The sequence below is a fragment of the Aquarana catesbeiana genome, linkage group LG01, assembly GCF_042186555.1.
Source record: "Aquarana catesbeiana isolate 2022-GZ linkage group LG01, ASM4218655v1, whole genome shotgun sequence".
Lineage (NCBI taxonomy): Eukaryota > Metazoa > Chordata > Amphibia > Anura > Ranidae > Aquarana > Aquarana catesbeiana.
Genome location: NC_133324.1, coordinates 288,165,406 through 288,190,052, shown reverse-complemented (window position 1 = coordinate 288,190,052; position 24,647 = coordinate 288,165,406). Strand labels below are relative to the sequence as shown.

Genomic DNA, 24,647 nt, shown 5'->3' with positions numbered 1-24,647 from the left:
ATATTAGCTACTCTCTTTTCTATTACTACATCTCACTTGATTGATTTCTCCTTCTGTTACTTTAATTCTGGAATTATACTATGTACATTCCTGTTGTTTATATGCGCTTAATGCGTGTATATGGATTGTTATATGATGTCTTCTCAATAAAGACCAACCTTGTTTTAAAAAAAAAAAAAAAAAAAATTCTACAGGTTGCATTTTTTGAGTTACAGAGGAGGTCTAGGGCTCTAATTATTGCTCTCACTCTACCGATCGCGGCAATACCTCACATGTGTGGTTTGAACACCATTTTCATATGCGGGCGCTACTCATGTATGTGTTCGCTTCTGCACACGAACTCGGTGGGACGTCAAATGACTAATCATTTCTTTGTCAGTGGGCAAACGTACAAAATTAGCAGGGGATCAAATACTTTTTTCCCTAACTGTAGGTAAACCCTTGATAAAAATGGAAAAAAAATATACAATCTACATCAAGGAATGGTGTATGTGCAACAAAGCCTATTTACCAATTCTTGCAGATCCATCTTCGGAGTGGTGCTTGAAATATCCATCGGGGCAACCCTCTCCACAGTACCCAACATTACAGCTGAGTTTAAACTAGAGTGTCCTCTACAGTCCTGGCTCCCCGCACAAGAGGTTGGCTCTGGCACCTGAATGAATTCAATGTTGACAATATCTGTTTGTGGCAGGGGGTGCTTCTGATTTTCAATCGTTAGATCTCCCTGCTCCTTGATACCCCAGTTTGATATTGGCTCATCTATGAAGTGCACATGTAATATAGGCCACTTGTGGTTCAAAGTATTGCTCAAGGAGGACTCCAGTGAATGTAGCTGGCTCTGCTCCTGAACATCAAGTCCCAGCATTATGACATGTGAAGGGGAATAGTGTGCTGACCTGCCTGCAGGTCCCTGTGAAGAAAAAAATAAAAATTAACATATGCAAAGTCACTATCTTATTTCAAGATCTAAATAAATCCGATTTTAAAACACATGAAAAATTAACAGTAACTTTAAGTGACCTTTCAAAAACTTGCTTTCAGGAACTAACAGGTCTTATTTTCTAGGTGTGAAGGCAATGTTAGTGGTCCACAAAAACAGGTTAAAGAAACCTCTTCAAAGTAAATATAGAATGGGTAGCACAGTGGTGTCGTGGTTAGCAAAAAGAGTCGCTGGTTCGAATCCCGACCACGACATTATCTGCCTGGAGTTTGCATGTTCTGCCTGTGTGGGTTTCCTCCGGGTACTCCGGTTTCCTCCCACACTCTAAAGACATACTAGTAGGTAAATCGGATCCTGTCTAAATTGGCCCTAGTATATGTATGAATGTTTGTTAGGAACCTTAGGTTGTAAGCTCCTTAAGACCCCTTTCACACTGGGGCGGTTTGCAGGCGGTATTGCGCTAAAAATACCGCCTGCAAACCGCCCCTAAACAGCCTCCGCTGTTTGTTCAGTGTGAAAGCCCGAGGGCTTTCACACTGAAGCGGTGCGCAGGCAGGGCGGTGAAAAAAGTCCTGCAAACCGCTTTTTTGGAGCGGTGAAGGAGCGGTGTATTCACCGCTCCTACCCATTGAAATCAATGGGACAGCGCGGCTATACCGCGGCTATAGCCACGCTGTACGAAGGGATTTTAACCCTTTTTCGGCCGCCAGCGGGGGTTAAAACCGCACCGCTAGCGGCCGAATACCGCTGCAAGAATGACGGTACAGCAGCGCTAAAAATAGCGCTGTTGTACCGCCGACACCCCCACCGCCCCAGTGTGAAAGGGGCCTAAGGGCAGGGACTGATGTGAATGCACAATGTATATGTAAAGCGCTGAGTAAATTGATAGCGCTATACAAGTACCTGAAATAAATCAAATAAATAAACAGAGAATGGGCCATACAGAAGAGAACGATTTGCATTCATCTGCCCTGCCGCCCATTCCTGGAATCTTGGCACTCCTGCAGAGCCAAAACTGGTAGCAGGAACTTCAATAACGGACACTTCCGGGTGTGTCAGATAGATAACCCCCCGTGCCCTATAGTGACCTAGGGGCGGGGGAGTGATATACCTAATATACCTGAACTGTGTCAGATGTATAAGATTCTGTCACTGGTTTTGCTTTGAAAGAAAGCAGATTCCAGGAAAGTGGGAACTTTTTTTTTTTTAAACAGCAAGCACCAAAGTCACTTTAAAGCAAGTTATTCAACTTGATACAAGTTAAAGCCATTGAAATGTTGTCAATTCTTGTTGGACACCAGAAAAGCCTGCTCTTTTGCGAAGCTAAGAATGTACAAGTAAAACAGATGTGGCAACGGCACTGTGGCAGTGCACTGTTAACCCAGTGTGAGCTATAGATATACTGTTTACACATACACACACAATGTAAGCAACTAAAAGTGCATGAGAGATGGTGCCATGGCCTGGAGTATGTATCTACTAAGACGCGCTAGCAGTGTCTAAGTAAAACAGAAGCGCAGATGATGCGGTGGCTGTCCTTCTCAAAAAATAGTAATGGTGCCATGGCTGTCCCTATATATCTACTATGACCAGCTAAGGAAGTACAAAAAATAAAAAATAACTGGGAAAGGTGCCATTGCTGTCTTCATATATCAACTATGACCAGCTAAGAGTATATAAGTACAAACAAAAAGGGAATGGTGCCATGGCTGTCCCTATATATCCACTAGAGATGGGCTCTGGCATGTTCAAAATCCCACATACCTGATCCCACCAGGAAGGCGACACTGCACAGCGCTAATCGCAGGCAGCGAGACATTTCCCGATCTGTGCAGCTGCGGACCTGCAGTGTCGGCTTCCTGGTGGGATCAGGCATGTGGGATTTCGAACACGCCTGAGCCCATCTCTAAAATCCACTATAACCAGCTAACAGTATACAAGTACAAATAGAACTGGGAAGGGTGTCATTGCTGTCCCCATATATCAACTATGACCAGCCAAGTGTATATAAGTAGAAAAAAAAAAAAAAGGAAGAAGAAGAAAGGGAATTGCGCCATGGCTGTTCCTATGTATCCACTGTTACCAGCTAGGAGTATACAAGCAAAGAGAAGTTGCAATGGTGCCATGGCTGTGTCCCACTTACCTGCTGTGTTAAATATCGCACTCTAAAAACAGCTGAGTGTAGTGCTGTGGCTGTATATACAATTCTACTGTTGTAAAGTGCAGTGCAAACTGTTGGCGCTATATAAATCCTGTATAATAATACTTGTATAATTTTAGTTGGTCATAGTGGATATATAGGAACTAGGGTTGCCACATCATCCCTTTAATCCAGGACACATATGAATTACACAGATTCTGAGGCTGATTTAATGCAGATAGCCTTATCTGCAATAAATCAGCCTCAGAACATGTGTAATTAATGTGTGTCCTGGATTAAAAGGATGATGTGGCTACCCTAATAGGCACAGCCAATCACCATAAGCATTTTGGTTATATTTATATACACCTAGCTGGTACTAGTGGATATACAAAGAGGCACAGCATCATCACTACTTCTGTCCCACTTCTATACTCTTAGTTGGCCACAGAAGATATGTACAGCGTGCTCTAGCTGTGCCTATATACACACCCAGTTCTATTTTACTTGAACACTCCTGGTGGATATATATAGGCACCATAACCACTTCTGTTTTCCTCCTACACTCTTAGCTGTTAGTAGTGAATATTATAGAGCGTAGATGTAAAACAGAAGTGGTCATGATGCTGTGCCTTTAAAGAATTATACATAGACATACTCAAAGAGAATATGATTAGCTGATCATAGTGTCTATGAGGACACCCAGAGCTCCATGACCACTTCTCTTTTACAAGTAGTGAATATAGAGTGTGTAGAAGTAAAACAGAAGTGGTCATGGAGCTCTGGCTGTCCTTATAGACACTATGATCAGCTAATCATATTCTCTTTGAGTATGCCTATGTATCATTTTTTCTATATCTGCAGTGCCATCACTCATCCTTTACTTCTATACACTCTAATATTCACTTATAGCAGCTAAGAATGTAGATGTAAAACAGTGGTGATGGTGCCTGTACAGCCACTAAGAGGGCGTACATAAAATAGAATGGTGTATATAGGCACTGCCAAAAGCACTACACTCTAATATTCACTACTAGCAGCTAAGAGTGTATTTATGAAACAGAAGTGATGAGTGTGTGTACATCCACTAAGAGGGTGTACATAAAATAGAATAGTGTGTGTAGATAGGCACAGCCGGAGCACCGTCACCACATTTCTTGTACACTCTTAGCTGATCATAGAGGATATGTAGAAGTAAAGTAGAAGTGGTGTCGGTGCTCGGGGTGTACCTATACACACTTCTATTTATGTTAGTGGATATTTAGACACAGACAATGCACTATGCCCTCTTCCTATTGGCTTCTAGTAGTGAATGTACAGAGTGTAGAAGTGATGATGGTGCTGTGCCTATAGATAGTCTCCCATTATATTCCTTTACTCTTAGCTGCTCATAGTGCATATAAGGACAGCCAGAGGTGCTATCAGCATTTCAGTCCCTCTATACTCACTCCTAGCATGTCAGAGTATAGAAGTAGACTAGAAGTGACGAGTCGTGCCTTTCTCTCCGTGTCTATAGCGCACTATGAGCAGCCAAGTTTCCCCAAAGAAAAGTTGTCCCGTGCAGACAGTCCGGAGCTGTGACTCTCCTCCCCCCCGGTGTGTGAGTTCTCCATACCCGACTCTCACTCCTCCCATCCCGCGCCTCTCACTAGATCCGAAGCTCCATGACTCCGTCACTGTCTCCTCCCGACCGGGCACTCACCTCACTTCCTGCTACCCTCGCCGACGTCACCTCCGGCGGCACGTCACGTGAGCTCTTCAAAGTGCTACCCGGGGCTTCCGCTGTTATATTCCCGTGCCTGACACCCCCCGGGTCACCGTGAGGCTGGCAGGTGAATGGTTAGGCCCTAATGGCCCCTTCCTGTCCGTGTTCCCCTTCTGACCCCAGTATGTCCACTGACAGCTGTCATTTCTCCCTGTCTCTGCAGGTCGGAGCCGCTCAGGACCAGGTTGGAGCCACCATGAGAACCAACAAAGTGTACAAGCTGGTTATCCACAAGAAGGGCTTTGGGGGCAGTGGTGAGATCACACGTGACACCTTCTCTGCACTCATTCTTCCTGTACACACTGCAATATCATAGATCACTCACATCAGAATCACAATGGAGGGCAAGGTCTGTGAAAGCCATAAAGACAAGTATGGCCAAAGCTTTGTTTGGTGATACTTGCTTTTGGTAAAGCCCGCTGTCAGCTGACGTCATGAGCTGCTCCAGGCTTTGGAAGGATTCGGACCATATTGTCGGGATCCATCCAGCTGCCTGATTGACTGCTAACTCTAAATCTCAGCTGCGTCCTCCCCTGTTCAGTCTGGAAGGGCAGAGTGGAGAGCGGTGACTTACAGTCACCGCTCTCCACTCCAAGAAGGCTGAGAACTGGGTGATCGGCGGTTATGTGATCTCTCAATTCTCAGGTTTAGAGTTGCTGGGGTAAAAGAGTCACAGGAGTGCACTTACTTTTGCTAACACCTGCTGTCAGCTGATGTCACAGAGCTGCTCCGGGCTTTGGAAGGATTCTGACCATATTGTCAGGCTCCATCCAGCTGCCTGATTGATTGCTAACTCTAGCTCTCAGCTGCACCCTTCCCTGTTCAGTCTGGAGGGGCAGAGTGGAGAGCAGTGACTGACGGTCACTGCTCTCCGCTCCAAGATGGCTGAGAATTGGGTGATCAGCGGTTATGTGATTGCTCAATTCTCAGGTTTAGAGTTGCTGGGGTACACGAGTCACAGGAGTGCACCTAGTTTTGCTAAAGCCTGCTGTTGGTTGAAGTCACAGAACTGTTTCAGACTTTGACAGGATTCTGATCATATGGTCGGGATCCACCCAGCTGACTGATTGGCAGCTGACTCTGGATCTCAGCACCTGGCTGCTCCCGTCACTCTCCAGTCTGGAGTGGGAGAGCTGTAACTGACAGTCACCACTCTCCGCTCCAAGAAGGCTGAGTACTGGGTGATCAGTGGTTATGTGATCATTCAGTTCTCAGGTTTAGTGTTGATGGGGTACACGAGTGCCCTTACTTTTTCTAAAGCCCACTGTCAGCTGATGTCACAGAGCTGCTCCAGGCTTTGGAAGGATTCTGACCATATTGTCAGGATCCACCCAGCTGCCTGATTGACTGCTAACTCTAGCTCTCAGCCAGGCGCCAGCTGTGCCCTACCCTGTTCAGTCTGGAGGGGCAGAGCAGAGAGCAGTGACTGACAATCACTATTCTCCACTCTGAGAAGGCTTAGAACTGGGTGATCAGCGGTTATGTTATTCTCAGATTTAGAGGAGATGGGGTACAAGAGTCACAGGAGTGTACTTACTTTTGCTAAAGCCCACTGTTGGCTGACCTTACAGAACTGCTCCAGACTTTAAAAGGATTCTGACAATATTGTCAGGATCCATCCAGCTGACTGATTGACAGCTGACTCTGGCTCTCAACACCTGGCTGCTACCATCCCTGTCCAGTCTGGAGGGGCACAGAAGAGACTGACAGTCACTGCTCTCCGCTCCAAGAAGGCTGAGAACTGAGCAATCATCGGTCACATGATCACTCTGCAGCATGGAGCTAAGTATTGACGTTTTTAATTTATAAACCTCAAACTCCTTGAAAATTTCCCTGTGTCTGTTACAGAAAACTCCAGATGAAGGTTTCCTGCAATACAAGAGCTATAATCAACATTAGAGATGACCTTTGGCATCCTTCGAACTCCCATCTATCCAAACTGCACTATTATTTTTTTGGTTCTTCCTTGGCCCACATCACATGTAAACAAAGGGCCGGATAGTGGTGATGTCAGTGCTCTTTAGCCAATGACAAATGTTTGTATGGGCATATGTTTGGAGGATGATTAAGCTCACCTCTGTCCACCATCACTACTCCCCTTCTTTCCTTTCCAGCAGTGCAACTTCCATCAGAATCTATAGCTTTTTACACTTCTATAAGTGACAGATGCCTGTGCTCCCCTCATGTCCTGCCTCCATAATCCAACCCCTACATCACTTCCTTACTCTGCATTGACATAGGGGGCAGACGATGGCAACATGACGTGCACCAGGGGATACGGGCATCTGATAGCCATGGAAGTGAGGAGTTTCTGAATCGCAGCATTAAAACAGAGTGAGTCGTTTTTGAAGCTCCAAGTGCATCTGAAGTCCAAAAAAAATGTTTTATATTCCAAAGGTGATTTCATGCACTTTTAGAGTTGCCCAGTGATAGCTGACTTTTGGAAGGAAGTCACTACTTTACATGCTAATCTACTATGATGTTGAATGGATTGTGTTCGGCAGACAGAACTGGTCGCTGAACACATTGGGATATGTTTTTGCACATTACATCCCCGTCAACTACCTTTTGCAGCTTAAGAAGGGGAGCTGTCGAAGGGTGGTAAAAACACATCCTCGTTGCATTTTTATCCCATGCCCCAACCACAAGTGTTAACCTAGCCTTGGGCCTCGCTCACAACTTGCACTTGGGGAGCGTTAAAACAAAAAAACTTTTGCGCCAAGGTGGTGCAGGATTTTAGGTGTTGGTTGTGAGCAACAAAATGCCTCCTCACCGCTTGTCAAATGTCTTCTGAAGAGCGATCCAGCACAGATCGCTCTCCAGTGGGCACTGCAAGCGTAAATAAGCCCTTAGGGAAAAAAAGCAAATCAATGTAATGCATGGCAAAAGCAATAATTAAAGCAGGTGTACATTGTTTCATGGGATTTTATTTTGAACACTGCATTCCACATCCTTCCAAAATGCTTTACTTACTAAGGCATGTTAGAAGCAAAACTCCTGGTCCAGTCCATGTACTCTAGCCCTAAAAGACTTACTGTAACTCCTCAGTTTGATTTGCCAAGCAGTGTGATCTTACAGGGTACAACAGTTTTGGTCATCAGGGTTTGATTTGGGCATCTGTAGAATTTGCTCATCTCCTTGGGAATCTGTTTTCTACAAGGATGATCTGTTCTTGGGGGGGGGGGGGGTTGTAAACCATTACATATAACCAGTGAAGTGAAAAGCCTCAAGTGATACAGAGATTAAACAAATCCTCCTACATAAGTTGTACCTGTTTATCTGTAGTCCTATCTTCTCTAATCAGTTCAAAGTACAGAATTTACATAGCTTGCCTGAGCTTCAGCAGGCAGGAGCTGTTCACCTGCCGTGGGCACGATGCTTTGCGCTGCAGAAAATTTAAAAGAGAAGTGCCGGAATGCAAAATAACAAACCTGTATACTCACCAGATCGATGTAGCAGCTGTCCTCCTCTGGCTCTACAAATAGGACAGTGATTAAAGACCACTGATTGCTCAGTTTTCGATCTTTAGTGAGCAGAGATCCAGTGACTGTCAGTCACCCGCCTTCTGCTGTGCCCCAACAGCTCTCACTGGGGCACTGGGTTGTGGAGGAATGCGAGCGGCTGGCTTAGGCTCTCAGCGGCACGCCGGTCAGGCACCTTGGTGGATCCTGATATTGTTGGGATCCCTGCAGAGCCTGGAGTGGCTCTGTGAAATCTGCCCACAGCTGGCTTTAGCAGAACTAAGAACTAAGTGCACTTCTGTGACCCATAGGAGAAGTATGGAGAACTCTCTGTGAGCAAGGGACAAGGCAGAAACGCAATACTGGATGCCTGTGATCTTCGGGCCCTCAGACGCCACTGCATTACAAATGGCATGATTCTGTGATATACATCACAGCATGGGCACAGGAATACTTCCAAAAATTACTATCTGTGAACACAGATCCCTGTGCCATTCAAAAATACAAGGTAAAGCTCTATCATGCAAAGAAGCCATGTCTGAATATGTTTCAGAAACGCCGCTGTCTTCTCTGGGCCAAAGCACATTTCAAATGGTCTATTGCAAAGTGTAAAACTGTTCTGTGATCAGGCAATTCCAAATTTGACATTCTTTTTTGGCAACCATGGGTGCCACATCTTCCAGATTAAAGGGGAGAGTAGACCTTTTGGTTTTTTGTTTATCAGAGTTCAAAAGCCTGCATCTCTGATGGTATGGGAGTGCGTTTGTGCATATGGAATGGGCAGCTTGCACATTTGAAAAGGCACCATCGATGCTGAAAGATATATCCAGGATTTAGAGCAGCATATGCTCCTACCCAGATGACCTCTTTTAGGGAAGGCCTTGCATATTTCAGCGGAGCAATGCTAAACCGCACAGTGCCAGGATGGATAGTAGAAGAGTCTGGGTGCTTAACTGGCTTGCCTGCAGCCCAGACCTTTCACCAATTGAAAATATTTCCTGCACCTTTAAACGAAAAATACCACTGTATAGTTTACCCCCTTGACGCTGACATACCATATATACGTGGCCTCACTGGACTGGGCTATTTTGCACTGGGGCCACATATATGTATATCTGTCTTTGTGGTAGAAGTACGTGACACAGCGTGCTCTGAGCGGAGTTCCCCCGAGTATCCCTGGTACCATACTAGCGATTGGGACCCGGGACACCCGTTTCTGGGTCACCTGATTGCTGCGGTAGCCTCTAACTAGCTACCACAGTGATTGAACCCTGTGAAGCCCGCCCCTGTGTTTCTCTCTCTCTGTGCATTGGGAGGAAAGATGCACTGTATCTTTCTTTTACCTTGCAGAGAGAAAAAGGAAATCTGTGTGTAAAAACAAAAATAAATAATGAAAATAATAAAAAATAAAGAAAAAATACCTACATCAAGGTTTGACCTAGATCAGTGCCAGGGTTGGTGTTTGGTTCAAGTAAGGGTCAAAGGTCAGGGTCAGTATATTGTGGACAGGATTTACATTTTTTTTTTTTTTTTTAAATTAGTGTTTGTGTCAGTGTGTCTTTTTTTAAGGTAGGGCAAAAAAAACAAAATGCGCACTATTGTTTTTGGGCTGTACTACTGGTATAATCAACAAATACCATACATATATGTAGTATCACTTCGATCTTTAGGAACAAGAGAATTTATTTTGAGTAGTTCTTTGGTGGTAGGTTATGGTAGTAACAAGAAATATACAGCTATATTTAAAAAAAAAAACATTTTTCTTTTACTATTTTGGATATCTATAATGGATATCTTCCTGATTTCTTTTTATTATCATTTACCACCAAATGAAATCCCAATTTGTCCTGGAAAAAAAAACAAAAAACAGTAGAATCCACCTGGATACACAAAGTAGTTGTAATGATATGAACAGTTTTACTAAAACATGTCAAAGTTGCAAAATTGTGCTTGGGCATTAATGTTTGTTTTACCCTTAGGAGTAAAGAAGTTAAGGTCGAATTAGTGTTACTGGGTCTAAGGATGAACATTAAGCAGTACTGGGATGGATGGTGGTCCATCTGTTATCTAGCGGTTGTAGGAAGAGGGAGGCCTCGGCTAATAGACATTAAGCCGTGGTTCACATTGCATGTCAAATTGGCGGCTATTGCCGCCAACGTCCCCTTCCGAATCGGTGCAATGCCGTATTTGCACTGATTCCCAAAAGTAGCTTCTGTGTGACTTTGGGTTGCGATTTCAATAGAAATCTGTGCAGAAAGCCACACAGATGTCTCTGAAATCGCCCCAGAAGTCAGAACTGACATGCGGGAATGAAATTGTGCGAGTTCAGCTGAACTCACACGATTCCATTCCCGCTGCCAGTGTGAACCTGGTTATAATTTAACCACTTCCATACTGGGCCCATTCTGGCACTCCTCTCCTACATGTAAAAATCATAATTTTTTGCTAGAAAATTACTCAGAACCGCCAAACATTATATATTTTGGCGGTTATTGCAACTTTTTATCTCACACGGTATTTGCGCAACAATTTTTCAAATGCTTTTTTTTTTTTTGGAAAAAAAAGTTTCATGATTTAAAAAAATAACAAAACAGTAAAGTTAGCCCATTTTTTTTGTATACTGTGAAAGATGATATTACGCTGAGTAAATCGATACCCAACATGTCATGCTTTAAAATTGCGCACACTCATGGAATGACGTCAAACTTCGGTACTTAAAAATCCCTATAGGCGACGGTTAAAATTTTTTTACAGGTTACATGTTTAGAGTTACAGAGGAGGTCTAGTGCTAGAATTATTGCTTTCGCTCTAAAGCACGCGGTGATACCTCACATGTGTGGTTTGAACAGCGTTTACATATGTGGGCGGGACTTGCGTGTGCCTTTGCTTCTGAGCGTGAACTACCGGGGACAGGGGCGTTTTTAAATTATTTTTTATTTATTTTTATTTTTTTATTTTACTTTATTTTTACACTTTTTTTTACTTTTTTTTTTTTTATCACTTTTATTCCTATTACAAGAAATGTAAACATCCCTTTATAATAGGAATAGTTTGTGACAGGTCCTCTTTATGGAGAGGTGTGGGGTCAATAAGACCCCACATCTCTCCTCCAGGTTGGAAAGCATGAGATTGGGGAAAAAAAAAAATACACGATCTCATGCTTACCAGCCGTGATCGCGGCTTTGTTTACATCCGCTGTCCGGACGTGACGTCATTACGTCGTGCCCGGGGCTTCCGATGGTCATAGAGATGATTGATGACCATCTGGTCACCGAAAATCTTTATGGTCATCATCCGGCGGCGGCCGATTCTTTCTCCGGGAGAGCCTGGAGCAGCACTGGATGGCGGCGGGGGGGAGGGGGATGTTCCTTCACATCGCCTGTAAGAACGATCATTCAGATAGTCCCACTGAAAGTCAAAGACGTCATATGACTTCTTTGGGTGGGAAGTGGTTAATGTTGGTAGAAGGTCGACTCGAGGGTGAATTGGAGGATCATCAATTAATAGTCTGGTTTGATACCATTAAGTGTATTGGAAACATACATAAACTTTAACAAGAAACATGGTAGCAGGAAAGAGAGGTTTAATTTTTTGCTAGGTATATGGAAGTTTCTGGCAGGCTGTGGTTTGAAGTAAGGTAATTTTTATAATTGTTATACAATTATATGTTATGCCAATTTTAAAACCTGAATAACAGGAAGTTATAAGACACCAATGTATTCATACCAAATCCTATATTGCATTTTGAATTTGAACTAATGTAAGCTCCTAAATTTGTATTGATATTAGCTTTCTGTAATTTCCTGTGTAGTGGGAAAGGACCGAGATGGCAGTACTGGGAGCTAATCGGACATGATTCAGTGCACATGTACTGGAAATGAACATGCTAAAGCATGGGGCAACACAGGGGCAACCCGACCTACAGCGCGACTTTGCAAGGTGATTTGGAGGCGACTTCAGTGCGACTTTGTGCAATTTACAACGCGACTTAAAGTTGCCTCCAGGACAGGAGACTTTGGCTGTGGCCAATCACAGAATAATCAACTTTGTGGGAGAGAAGGGGTTACCTGGGTAAATGTGGGAAGTACCTGGGCAAATTATTTTTCTTTTTCCTGTAAAGTCGCTTCAATATAGATGGAGATCCGACTTGGAGGCAACTTCCATTGAAATCTATGGGTACAAGTTGCCTAGAAGTCGCCTTGAAGTAGTACAGGAACCTTTTCTGAAGTCGGAGCAACTTCAGTAGTGTACATTAAGATGGCTCTCATTCACTTCAATGGAATTTCTTATGTCCAGCGACTTGGGGCAACTTGAGGTCTGACAAGTCGGATCCCAGGTTGCTGTAGTGTGAACCGGTGTTCTGCCGAGAAAGTTCCCCATGGCGGATAAGGACCCCCCTGTACTGCGCAGTGCTTGCGCAGTATGAGCTGCCGGAAATAGCCGAAGCTGAATAGCTGTAAATCAGCTGTACATGGCGCCTGTAACAGGGCCCCCCTACGGGCTCGCTACGCTTGCCACGCTCTGGGCATGGCCTCGCTTCGCTCGGCACTTTTTTATTCTGCCTTCATGTCCACTTGGATGGTGGGGCTTGAACCTGGACTCAGGGCGCAGGCGCCGTGTACAGCTGACTCAAGGTTTTCAGCTTTGGCTATTTTCGGCATCTCCGTAGTCCTTCGTACTGCGCAAGCGCTGCGCAGTACAGGGGGGTCCTTATCCGCCGGGGGAACTTTCTCGGCAAGACACTGGCACTAGGGGTCCATGCACACTGGCTTAAAAATGGTTTTGAGTTTCACCTGTAGAAGCAGCTCAATGCTATCCTATGTGTCCATGCACATTTAGCACGATTACAGATATATTTTGAGCTCCACGATTAGATGCAGAAAAAAAAAAATCTTCTGGTTTGCGTTTTTTTTCTGCCAGAAAGCTCCAAACCCTTCTAAATCCGCCTAAAGGCTCCATGCACACTAGCATTTTTTATGCTTAAAAAAATGCTAGTAAAAGCTTTTTTTGTAATAATGTTTTAGGAGTGGTTAGGAGCATTTAGGAGCGTTAGCGTTTTATTAGCATTTTTGTATTGACCATCCGAAAATCATATGTTGAGTTCACATTCGACAAAAATTTTATAGCCTGCACATCCAGCTTTTGTCTGATGTAAAAGTCAAATCAGCTGTCGAAAGCACCGTACTAACGATTTGAAAATCCGTAGACAGCTCGTCTTCAGACTTTTCCCTTCTGATTTTCGTACCATGTATACGATGCCTAACAGATGAAGAGGACATGGTGAGCAGATGAAGAAACACATTCATGTTCTGCAGCATCTTCATTGGCCAATATACAGACTCAAGCTGGCCATAGATGGATTGAATTTGGTTCCCGAAGGGACCAGCCTAATTTTTATCTGTCTGTCCATGCCTGTTCGACAGAAGTCAATGGTTTGATCAACTTTTGTCGAATGGTCTTGTTGGAAAATCTTTCTTGATGAGCCAGCAGCAGCTGCTAATAAGTGTATTCTGACAGCAGACAGCAGAGATTGATCCATCCACCTCACTTGTATGAATGGAGGAATACATTTGTTTTGTTTTCGTTTAGCCCAGTAGCTGATCGAGGGGGGGAAAAATGCATTATCTTTCGACAGCTTTAGGCTCAACACACATGATACAATCTGACCATACAATGTGATATTTGGACTTACCTAAACTGTCCGCTCAGTTTGTATACAATCAGGCTGGCTCTTGCACTGTATACTTGTTGATAGAGTTAACAGGGATTGTACAGTCAGATTGTAATGTGCGTGGTGAGCTTAGGGTATGCTGCAATTCAGTGGAAGTTAAAACTCTGGCTATGCTGTCTGATTGGTGTGGCTAAAAAGAAATGCAAATCATTTGGCAGGTAAAGACTCCATAGCTGTATTTCAGCTGTATCTTTACCTGCTTGCCTGGAGTACTTCTTTAAAGTGTAAACCCTGTAAAAAAAAAAACCTGTAAGACAAAAGGCATCATGGGCTAGTATGCTCATTGTACTCGGAGTCAACCTGTGATAGTGAAGAGTTAACAAAACCAAAAACAAAAACATTGACCTGAGGTGTGCCGTGGTCAGTATGCCTAAAAGGGGGCATACCCAAGTAAGAAATGAGAAAGAAATCAATTGAAATAAAGGGAATGGGTGGGTGGGGAACGAGCGCCTACGACCACGAAGGACAGAGGCAGAGGCGGGCCGGCTTTATGCAGCCTGACTCCGCCTACAAAAACAGGCTGACCTGCGGTCAGCCTTATACTTGTACTCGGAGTCAACCTGTGATAGTGAAGAGTTAACAAAACCAAAAACAAAAACATTGACCTGAGGTGTGCCGTGGTCAGTATGCCTAAAAGGGGGCAAAAATAAAACAGTAGGATGAAAGTTTAACAAAAGTTTATTATACACTGAATCACATTTAACCACTTCAATACCAGGCACTTAGACACCTTCCCGCCCAGCCCAATTTTCACCTTTCAGCGCTGTTGCAATTTGAATGACAATTGCGCGGTCATGCTACACTGTACCCAAACAATTTTTTTATCATTTTGTTCCCACAAATAGAGCTTTCTTTTGGTGGTATTTGATCACCTCTGCGGTTTTTATTTTTTGCGCAACAAATAAAAAAAGACCGAAAATTTTGAAAAAAAACAAGTTTTTCTTTGTTTCTGTTAAATTTTTTTGTAAATAAGTACGCTTTCTCCTTCAATAATGGGCACTGATATAGCTGCACTGATGGGCACTGATACGGCGGCACTGATGGGCACTGATGAGGTGGCACTGATAGGTGGCACTGGTATGCGGCACCGATGGGCACACATAGGTGGCACTGATGGGCACTCGTAGGTGGCATTGATTGGTATATATGGGTGGCACTGATGGGTACTTATGTGTGGCACTGACAGGTGGCACCGATGGGCACTGACAGGTGGCACCGATGGGCACTGACAGGTGGCACTGATATAGCATTGCTGGGCAGATCTGGGCATTGCTGGGCAGATCATTGGCATAATAGTGCCAATCAGTGCCCATTTGTGGGCACTGATTGGCACAGATTGGGCACATGTGGATGGCCATGGGGTACATACCTCGCCATCCACGTTGCCCCTTCCCTGGTGGTCCTAGTGGCATCCCTGGTAGTCCAGTGGGGTGATCTGCGGGGGGGCTGCGCTGATAAACAATCAGCGCAGACCCCCCCTGCCAGGAGAGCCGCCGATCGGCTCTCCTCTACTTGCATCTGTCAGACGCGAGTGAGGAAGAGCCGATCAACGGCTCTTCCTATTGACAGCGTGATCAGCCGTGATTGGACACGGCTGATCACGTGGTAAAGAGCCTCCGCCGGAGGCTTTTTACCAAGATCAGTGTAGCGGTGTGTCAGACTGACACACCGCTCCACCGATCGCCGCGATGCGCGCCCCCGGGGGCGCGCTGCGGCATGTTATCCTGCTGGACGTCATATGACGCCCAGTTAGGATAACAGAACCACTTCCCGGACGTCAATCCGCTATAGGGCGGGCGGGAAGTGGTTAATCAACTAAATTGACAAAAGCCTGCGACATTTCCAAAACAGGATCTGGAATATACCTAGCAAAGCAATCTGACCTCCACCTGCCTAACTTCTTTATGATATGAGCAGGGACCCCCTGACGTGAAGCTGCAGAAGCTGCTCCTATCCTAAATGAATGACCAGAGTATGCCTTTGGGTCCAAACCCAAGTTAGCCCAAAGGATACGACAATGTAGAGTGAATTGAGCTACAGAGATGGGAGCACAAGGGAAGGGCAACAGAGGCCCATCCCTAGGTTTATCAGCCGTAGCCCTGACTAACTGATCTAATACTGATACCGGGCACCATGCCTTCCCAGTCTCAAAAAACCTAATGTCCGTACCGCCTCCTGTTTGCTGTGTCTTGCACGCATGTAAATGTAAACAAAAATAACCTGGGTGCCTGACCAACTGATTGGCCAGAAGTATGCGAGACCCTGCACCAGAATGCGCAAATTCCCCTGGCCTTAAAAACCCGAAAAAGGCCAGATAAATTGCTGCTTTAAGCAACAAGCTTGGTAACCACCCAAAAGGAGATCTAGAGAGAATATCAGACATGTCCTGGAAAATGTGACCAGTTATGGGAAGTCTACTTAGCCTGATAGGAGGGCTACCTTTCTGGATTCCTTTGAGGATGGCTCTGATAGGGTGAGCTGAAAATATGGAGGGCCTATTAGGGTTTTCTAACAACATAAAGTGTTGAATACCAGCCAGATATGTCCTAATAGTACCATGGGCCAGTTTAAGTTGAGAGTGGCAAAAAGCGGTGAAAGCAAGTAGGTACTGGATATTGTAACTGTCTAAGCAAGGAAATCTTGCCTGGAAGGCCTGAAAGACCCTCCAAGCTGTGGCATAGGCCTTCCTGGTATTCAGAGATAAAGAACTGTTAATTAAATTAACCGCTTCAAGCCAATGAGAGTCTAATCCATCACCAATTGTTGGAACTGCGGGGAAGGCGTGGCGTAAGCGTCTGCGTCCGGAACCTGCTGAAAAAATAACGGGTAATTAAACCGGGACAAAGCATCGGCCGCTATATTATCTATACCATTAATGAATCTACCATGGATGTGAAAATTAAAATGAAGAGATAACCAAATGAGCCTACGCACAAATCTCATGATCAGCAAGGATCTGGATCTGCCACTACTGATAACCTCAGAGATTGCTTGATTATCAGTAGAAAAAACTACTGTCTGACCTGCCCATAGATGCCCCCATACCTGAGCAGCTGCCACTATGGGATACACTTCGAACAAAGCCGAAGTCTCAGTGAACCGAGGAATTGCCAAAACCTCGTCCGACCAAGATCCCGCCATCCAATGAGAACCAAAAATGGCTGCATAGCCCTTGGTGGCTGCTGCGTCTGTGAAAATTTGGGGAGAGGAATTAGACACAGCCGGGATAAACATAGCTACCCCATTCCAATGTTGCAGGAACTCATCCCACATCAGAAGGTCAGCAAGCGCAGCCGAATCCAGGAACACCTGAGCATCAGGGTTGGGGGCCGAAGGCAATAATGCTAACAATCTACATATAAAAGCTCTCCCCTGGGGGATGATCCTCATCGCAAAATTTAACGTACCGAGAAGTGACTGTAATTCCACCCTGGTACAGACTCTGGAGACTGTAAATGCATGAATGCAATCTCTGATTCTCACAAGCTTATCTGTGGGAAGACTGGCCTGCATAGATTGCGAATCCAGCCTAATACCCAGGAACGTGAGTCTGGTAACTGGGCCTTCCATCTTATTGACAGACAGCGGTATGTTAAGTGCAGAGAAAAGTGAAGTAAGTTTCCGCAGGTCAGAAGGGACTTGCTCACCACCTTCAATGAGGAGAAAATCGTCTAAATAATGGATCACCTTATGACAATTCTCCCTGTACGTGAGAATCCAGTTAAGGGCCTGAGCAAAAACGTTGAACAACCAAGGGCTACTTCTGGACCCAAATGTAAGCTTGGTGGCAAAATAATAAACCCCTTTCCATTTGATACCAGGCCATTGCCAAGAGACGGCAGAATAGGCAGAAGCTTAAAAGCATCCGCAACATCCGCCTTGGACAACCAAGCTCCTGAGCCCACCTCAATAATGGACTGAATAGCTTGATCCACTGAAGCATATTTGAGAGAAAATTCTTCTGATGGGATCAAAGAGTTGAGGCTAGCAACATGCGAACAATGAGGGGCAGACAAGTCATAAATTAAACATGGTTTATTTGAAAATTTCCCTCTAACAAGCCCCAGAGGGTTAACCCTCCATACCTGGAAGGGAGGGGAAGTAAAAGGCCCGATAACAAACCCCTTATCAAGTTCTGACTGTAATAGCAAATCTACCGCTTCAGTATCTACAGTAGATGACCTAAGGTTTTTACACTCATAAATATCAGATGGTAAGGAGACAAACCCTGTGTGGAAACCCTCAGTGAAACCCCTAGCCAAAAAATTGCTCCAAGAAGCTGACGGGTGAGCAGCTAAACACTCCTGCAAAAAAGGAACATTGATACGGCTTAGTCATGACGTTTTATTCTGCTTAAGTGAACAGGCTGACTTGGGGTGGGCCCTGAAACACCCAGTACAGATATGCAGCAACCGGCATTGACTAAAATTACATACCCCAAGGTTGTAGTTATTGCAAATCTGGGATTTCCCCAGAAAATGAATAGGACGGCCTAACTTGTGCAACGGGGCCAGATGACCTGAGGAAGGGAGCATCAAACCTGACCCCCTGGATGTACTGCAGGGACCTCCAAATTGGGGCACCAGTATGCCGTGTGCGATGAAGATTGACAAGAAGCACATACCGGAGACCTGAGCCCGGCGAAATGCCAGCAAAACAACTCGGTATCCATGTTGCTCCAAACCGTCACCACCTGAAATTGAGCAAAACGGGCCGCAGCTTTAGCAGAAAAAGACCGGTGATCTTAAAAATTGGACCCCCCCATACTTGTGGCCTAACTCAACCGCCGTATACAGGTACAGGTCCAACTCTTCCCTCCTAAGTGGAGTAAAAGAGCAGATTACATCTCTGTAGAGACTAAAGGCCAAGACAAACTCAGGGATGGACAACTTGCGACTAAGTCTGTGATCCCTGGTCTTCACTACCACCGAAACATCCCCACAAGCGTAGGACCTATTGTCCGCAACATCATGAGCAGCAATTAATAAGGATGCCAGGTTGACATCCTTCCCTTCAAAAATGTCCTTTCTAATATTAGCCGGAATAAAATGTGCTGGGTTAACAGGGGGAGCACACAAATTATTACCTGGACCAACCGAAACCGGCCCGGGTACCGAGGAGGACCCAGAATCAGCTAGAGCCACCGGGCAGGCTGCTGCTGCAGTAACCGGACTCGGCTGATTCTCTAAAACCTCCACCCTACTACGCAACTCGTGGCAAGACGTGGCCAGAGAACTGAGGGTAGTGTGGATCTCAGCCAAAGAAGCAGCCACAGTCCAAAGGGTAACTTGCTCCGCACTTGATTCAGCTGTACGAGGGAACAGCAACCTAAAAAGCTGGGCTTTCCGAGCCGATGCTGGGTATGAAATCCCCCTGCGCTGGAGCTCTGCTATGAGTCTAGGAACAGTCCAGGTTCTGAGAGATTGTACGCTGCCGAGTTCCGACCCCCTTGCTGAAGAAGGCGAGATGGAAACGAAATCCCCAATATCAGCTGCTTGCGACATTATCTGTAAACAACAAATAAACTTGAGAAACCAAAACTAAAACAAGTGACCCAAGACTTACCTGTGAAACAAAGCCACCCCCCCCCCCCCCCCTCAACCCAACTAGAACCGGACAGAGCATGCCGGTCATGGAATTAAAACCGTAACCTCAGACCTGAAACCGAATTGAAGTGAACGTATGTGATGCAGATGATGAGATTTGCCATAAACAAGCCAACAGAAAATGTTCTTCTCAACACTGCATGAACTACCACGTGCCAAGTGACTGCAGTGGAAATGACAGAAAAGCGCGTGAACCTATACCCAAAAAGACTTTGAAGCAGCACGTGATATGCAAGCAACTAACGTCCAAGAAATATAAGCTGCGTGAAAATAAAATCAAAGATAGAGCGAATAAAAAGGAAAGTATGAGAAAAAATGAGCATAAGAACGTGAAAACCATGTGATTACACCCGTCACGAGAATGCATACATCGCATGATGCTAACACATGATAAGAAAACATCAGTACCACCAACATGAAAAAAAAAAAAAAAACCCCAAACGCCAAAAGCAAGACTGACCGTAAATATAAGTTGCACGAAAAACGTATCCTGTATAGAAACGAACCTTGCATAAGACAACGAAAATAGCATAAATGCATGAAAATTGCATACAGACACAACTTGCGTAAAATTACGTAAATGAAACTAAATTTGCATATATGAACAACAGCTTACTTAAATGAAAAGAAAATTGCAAAAAAGGAACAAACATAGCCTAAATGAAAAACGAAAATCCCTCAAATGAACGTAAATTGCTTACATAACGTAAAATTGCTTACATAACGTAAAATGCTTACATAACGTAATATTTTATAAACCTAAATTGCTTAAAAGAAACGTAGATTGCTTGAAACATAACCCTTAAATAAACGTAAATCCCCAAAAAAAACGTGAATTGCTAAAAAGAAACGTAAAACTTTACCAGGAACGTAATAGCTTAACTTGAAACGTAAATTTGCATGAATAAACGTAAATTATATGAATGAAACGTACTTGCAGGAAACGAAATAGTTTGAACGACACGTATATAGCCTGAACTTAACGTAAATTTGAAGCCGCCCCCCCCCCCCCCCCTTACCAGATAATGTACATGAATAAGCAAAACAAGACCCGCTTAAAAATGAAAATAATACCCTACCATACATACCTGAACTGCCAGGGGGACACCAAACAGAATCCTGCCTTGCTGCAAAGTGGGAAAAACTACTATAGAAGAAAAAATAGCAACGTGAGGTTTTTTATTATATTTTTCTTTTTTTTTCCTGCCCAGAATACCAGACACAGCAATTACAAACATTTAACCGAGTGTCCCTGTAATGCTGTCCGTCCTTCACCGCCCCCCTCCAGCCAGCTCCTGAGTCTTCAGACATGACAAGGAAAGCAGACTGCTAACCCCAAACAAAATCACCATACCTGCCACAACCACCGCTGCCCTTCCCACACAAACCCCCCCCAGTGACACTACCCCGAGTGGGGTAACCGAGAAGGGAAGCCGAGACTTCCCTTACCTGCCCTTCTACCGACTGCGAGTGGACGCCCAGCTGAGACACGAGACCCGTTCCGAACCCGGAAGTGACGTCAGCGCCCGGGAATGACGCTGAACGAGCGCCTACGACCACGAAGGACAGAGGCAGAGGCGGGCCGGCTTTATGCAGCCTGACTCCGCCTACAAAAACAGGCTGACCTGCGGTCAGCCTTATACTTATGAAATACTTACCTTAGAACAAAGCCCCCGCAGCAGTGCCCGGTCACCGCTGAGGGGACTGACATGTTTCCCTGTGCGTTACTTACAGGTTCGCGGGCTCCGGCACTGTGAGTGGTCGGAGCCACGATGATGTCACTCCCTCGCAGTTTTATTGCTTTCTGTGTCCCCGTTAGGGAGATTCCCCCTCTCTGTTTGTCCTGTTTACCATTATAATTGAAAGTAAAAGAAAATCCCAAATTTTGGGTTGTCCCCAGAAAAGTAATAGAGGGGAAATCTTCCCAAAGGAACACTAGTTCTGGTGATCTGGAGGACCCCAAGGAATTCCATTTGCAGGGATTTCCACTCACTTCCTGTTTGGCTAAGGGACAGGAAGTGAAGGGAAATCTCCACAAAGGGACACAGCTGGCGAAATAAAATCAGACGGGGGTTATTTCCCTCCCTTGCTCTATCCAAAATTTAAAAAAATACTTTTGCCTATAGTTCTACTTTAATGTTCTTTAACCACTTCCAGAATGTTTTGCCCCTTTCATGACCAGAGTATTTTTTGCTATTCAGCACTGCACTACTTTAACTGGCAATGGTCATGCAATGTTGTACACAAAATAAATTATCATTTTTTTTTCACACAGAGCTTTCTTTTGGTGGTATTTCATCACCAATAATTGTGTTTTTTTTTTTTTTTTTCCAATATAAAAAAGACTGAACATTTTGAAAAAAATATTTTCTACTTTCTGTTATAAAAACATATCCAATCAAAAAACCTAATTACTTTTAAATTTAGGCCAAAAGGTATTTTGTTACAAGTCTTCAGTTTAAAAAAATAAATAAAATGACAATAAGTGTATATTTACCACTTGCTGACTGCTCTATAGCCCAATGATGGCTACAGTGCAGTCATCCAGTTCTGGGAGGGTGTGCACCTGGCACGCTCTGTGATCGCTGTGTCCCTCGAACACAGCTAATCACATTTACGAGCCATTTGAATAAAAAAAAAAAACATTTTTTGTACTCACTGTTTACTTTGGAAAAAGGACTGCACTTTATTGTCATTTGATTTTTATTATTTGTGCACTGGATTTTGAATTTTCCATTCAATATTGTACACTTTTTTTCTCACTTTATTTGTCTGTACATATGTTTTTTGAGTGTTTACACATATATTGGTGTACTTAGATTTAGCGGTGCTCAAACATATAGGCTTTATTGAAGCGGTTATAGCTGAAAAGGGTGGGCCAACTCAATATTGAACCCTACGAACTAAGACTGGGATGCCAATAAAGTTCATGTGCATGTAAAGGCAGGCGTCCCAATACTTTTAATATTGTGTGTGTCTGTATGTGTATATATGTGTGTGTGTGTGTGTGTGTATATTTGGACACAGGCACAACAGTTTTTTTCAGGTATTTACCAAAACCTATTCAAGCTATAGTTCTATAATGGATATGGGCTGAAAGTGCACACTCTCAGGTTTAATTTGAGGGTATGTACATCCAAATCGGAGGAAGGGTTTAGGAATTACAGCTCTTAAGATTAGCCATCTCCCCTTTTTCAAGGGTCCAAAACTAATTGGACAATTGAATCAAGCACTGTTTATGGCCAGGTGTGGGCTACTCCTTTGTTATTTTTTTCATCAATTAAGCAGGTAAAAGGTCTGGAGTTGATTCTAAGGCCCCTTTCACACGACAAGCCCGCTTGGATCCGCCTGTCCATTTTTTCTGGCGGATCTGAGTGGGCCATCCATTGACTCCTATGGGGAGAGGGATGTCAGCGGAGCTGTGTTTGCTAACACCCGTCTGCCATCCGTTTCGCTAAAAACAGATGTATGGCGATACGTTCACCATCCGTCTTATCAGATCTGATGAAAACTGACATGCTGTCTGTTTTTGTCCGATCTCTCCATAGGAGTCAGCGGCGCTCTGACAGGCTCCTCCCCGCTCAGTGAGCAGAGACGGACCTGTCATCTGCCGACTCGATCTCCTGCTGAGCTGGCCGACTCTGCTAAACGGATCTGCCTCATGTGAATGAGGCCTAAGACCCCTTTCGGTGCGCTTGCGGGACAATCCGAAAAGTGACGCTTAAACATCGCTAAAGTGCCGCTAAAATGAGCGGCGCTTTAGTGCTAACGCGGCCACGGCCCCAGTGTGAAAGGGGTCTAAGTGTGGTATTTGCATTTGTAATCTGTTGCTGTGAACCTACATCATGCGTTCAAAAGAGCTGTACTTGCAATTGAAACGGGCCATTGTAAGGCTTCAAAAACGAAACCAATCCATCAGAGAGATAGCAGCAACATTAGGAGTGGCCAAATCAACAGTTTAGTACATTCTGAGGAAAGAAGAAGGCACTGGTGAGCTCAGTAACATAAAAAGGCCTGGACGTCCACAGAAAACAACAGCGGTGGATGATTGCAGGATCCTCTCTATGGTAAAGAAAAATCCATTCATCCAGACAAGTGAAGAACACTCGCCAGGAGGTGGGCGTATCATTGTCAAAGTCTACAATCAAGAGAAGAGCAAACACAGAGGGTTCACCACAAGGTGCAAACCATTCATAAGCCTGAAGAATAGATAAGCCAGATTAGACTTTGCCAAAAAACATCTAAGACCCCTTTCACACCGAGGGCGTTTTGCAGGCGCTATAGCGCCTGCAATCCGCCCTCAAACAGCTGCTCCATTGTTTCCAGTGTGAAAGCCCGAGGGCTTTCACACCGGAGCAGTGTGCTGGCAGGAAAAAGTCAGGAAAAGTCCTGCCAGCAGCTTCTTTGGAGCGGTAAAGGAGCGGTGTGTTTACCGCACCTCTCCATTGAAATCAATGGGGCAGCGCTGGGATACCGCCGGCAAAACGCCGCCATTGCAGGCGGTTTTAACCCTTTCTCGGCCGCTAGCGGGGGGTAAAAGCACCCCACTAGTGGCCGAAATGCGCCGCGAATCCAACGGCATAAAAATGCGCCGCTAAAAATAGTGGCGTTTTACCACTGACGCTATAGGCAGCTCGGTGTGCAAGGGGTCTAAGGGCCAGTTCACACCATATGCAGTCCAGTGCATTTTTTTCTGCATCAAAAACGCATGGAAAGTAGGTTATATGGTTTTCCATGGCATAGTTCACACCACTGCTTGCAGTTCCAGTGCATTCCAGTTCCAGAAAAAAAAGTAGAACATGCTGCATTTTTCCTGCACTGGACTAGAACACTGTAAAACGCATTAAAACTCACCTAAATGCACTATAAACACACTGGAACACATCATGTCCTTATTTAAGGTACAGATTCACTGGACATCATCAAAAACACACTGGAACGCTTTAAAAAGCATGCATGCAGAAAAACATCTGGAACGCATCCGGACTGCGTTTCTATGGT

The 24,647-nt window shown here is 44.7% G+C and overlaps 2 protein-coding genes across 9 annotated transcripts in view; one reads left to right on the top strand and one right to left on the bottom strand.

The window, feature by feature from the left end:
• PRR14L (proline rich 14 like) overlaps window positions 1-4,795 on the bottom strand; it is a 50,184-nt gene extending 45,389 nt beyond the window's left edge. Inside the window, exons 1-2 of one of the 2 annotated variants that reach the window (XM_073629249.1) lie at window positions 4,699-4,795; window positions 512-913 (exon numbers count right to left, since the gene is read on the bottom strand). In XM_073629249.1, coding sequence (XP_073485350.1) covers window positions 512-868 — 357 coding nt within the window. In that variant the 5' untranslated portion in view covers window positions 869-913; window positions 4,699-4,795. Of the gene's footprint in view, window positions 1-511; window positions 914-4,531; window positions 4,674-4,698 lie in introns of those variants that run through there. The other variant, XM_073629248.1, reaches the window with a different exon arrangement.
• The window catches only part of DEPDC5 (DEP domain containing 5, GATOR1 subcomplex subunit), a 169,392-nt gene continuing 149,511 nt past the window's right edge, over window positions 4,767-24,647 (top strand). For all 7 annotated transcript variants that reach the window (XR_012244323.1, XM_073629252.1, XM_073629251.1 and 4 more), the window contains exons 1-2: window positions 4,767-4,915; window positions 5,012-5,102. Coding sequence is in view for 6 of the 7 variants with exons in the window: in XM_073629252.1 (XP_073485353.1) it covers window positions 5,045-5,102 (58 nt within the window). In the remaining variant the exon portion in view is untranslated. The remainder of the gene's footprint in view (window positions 4,916-5,011; window positions 5,103-24,647) is intronic.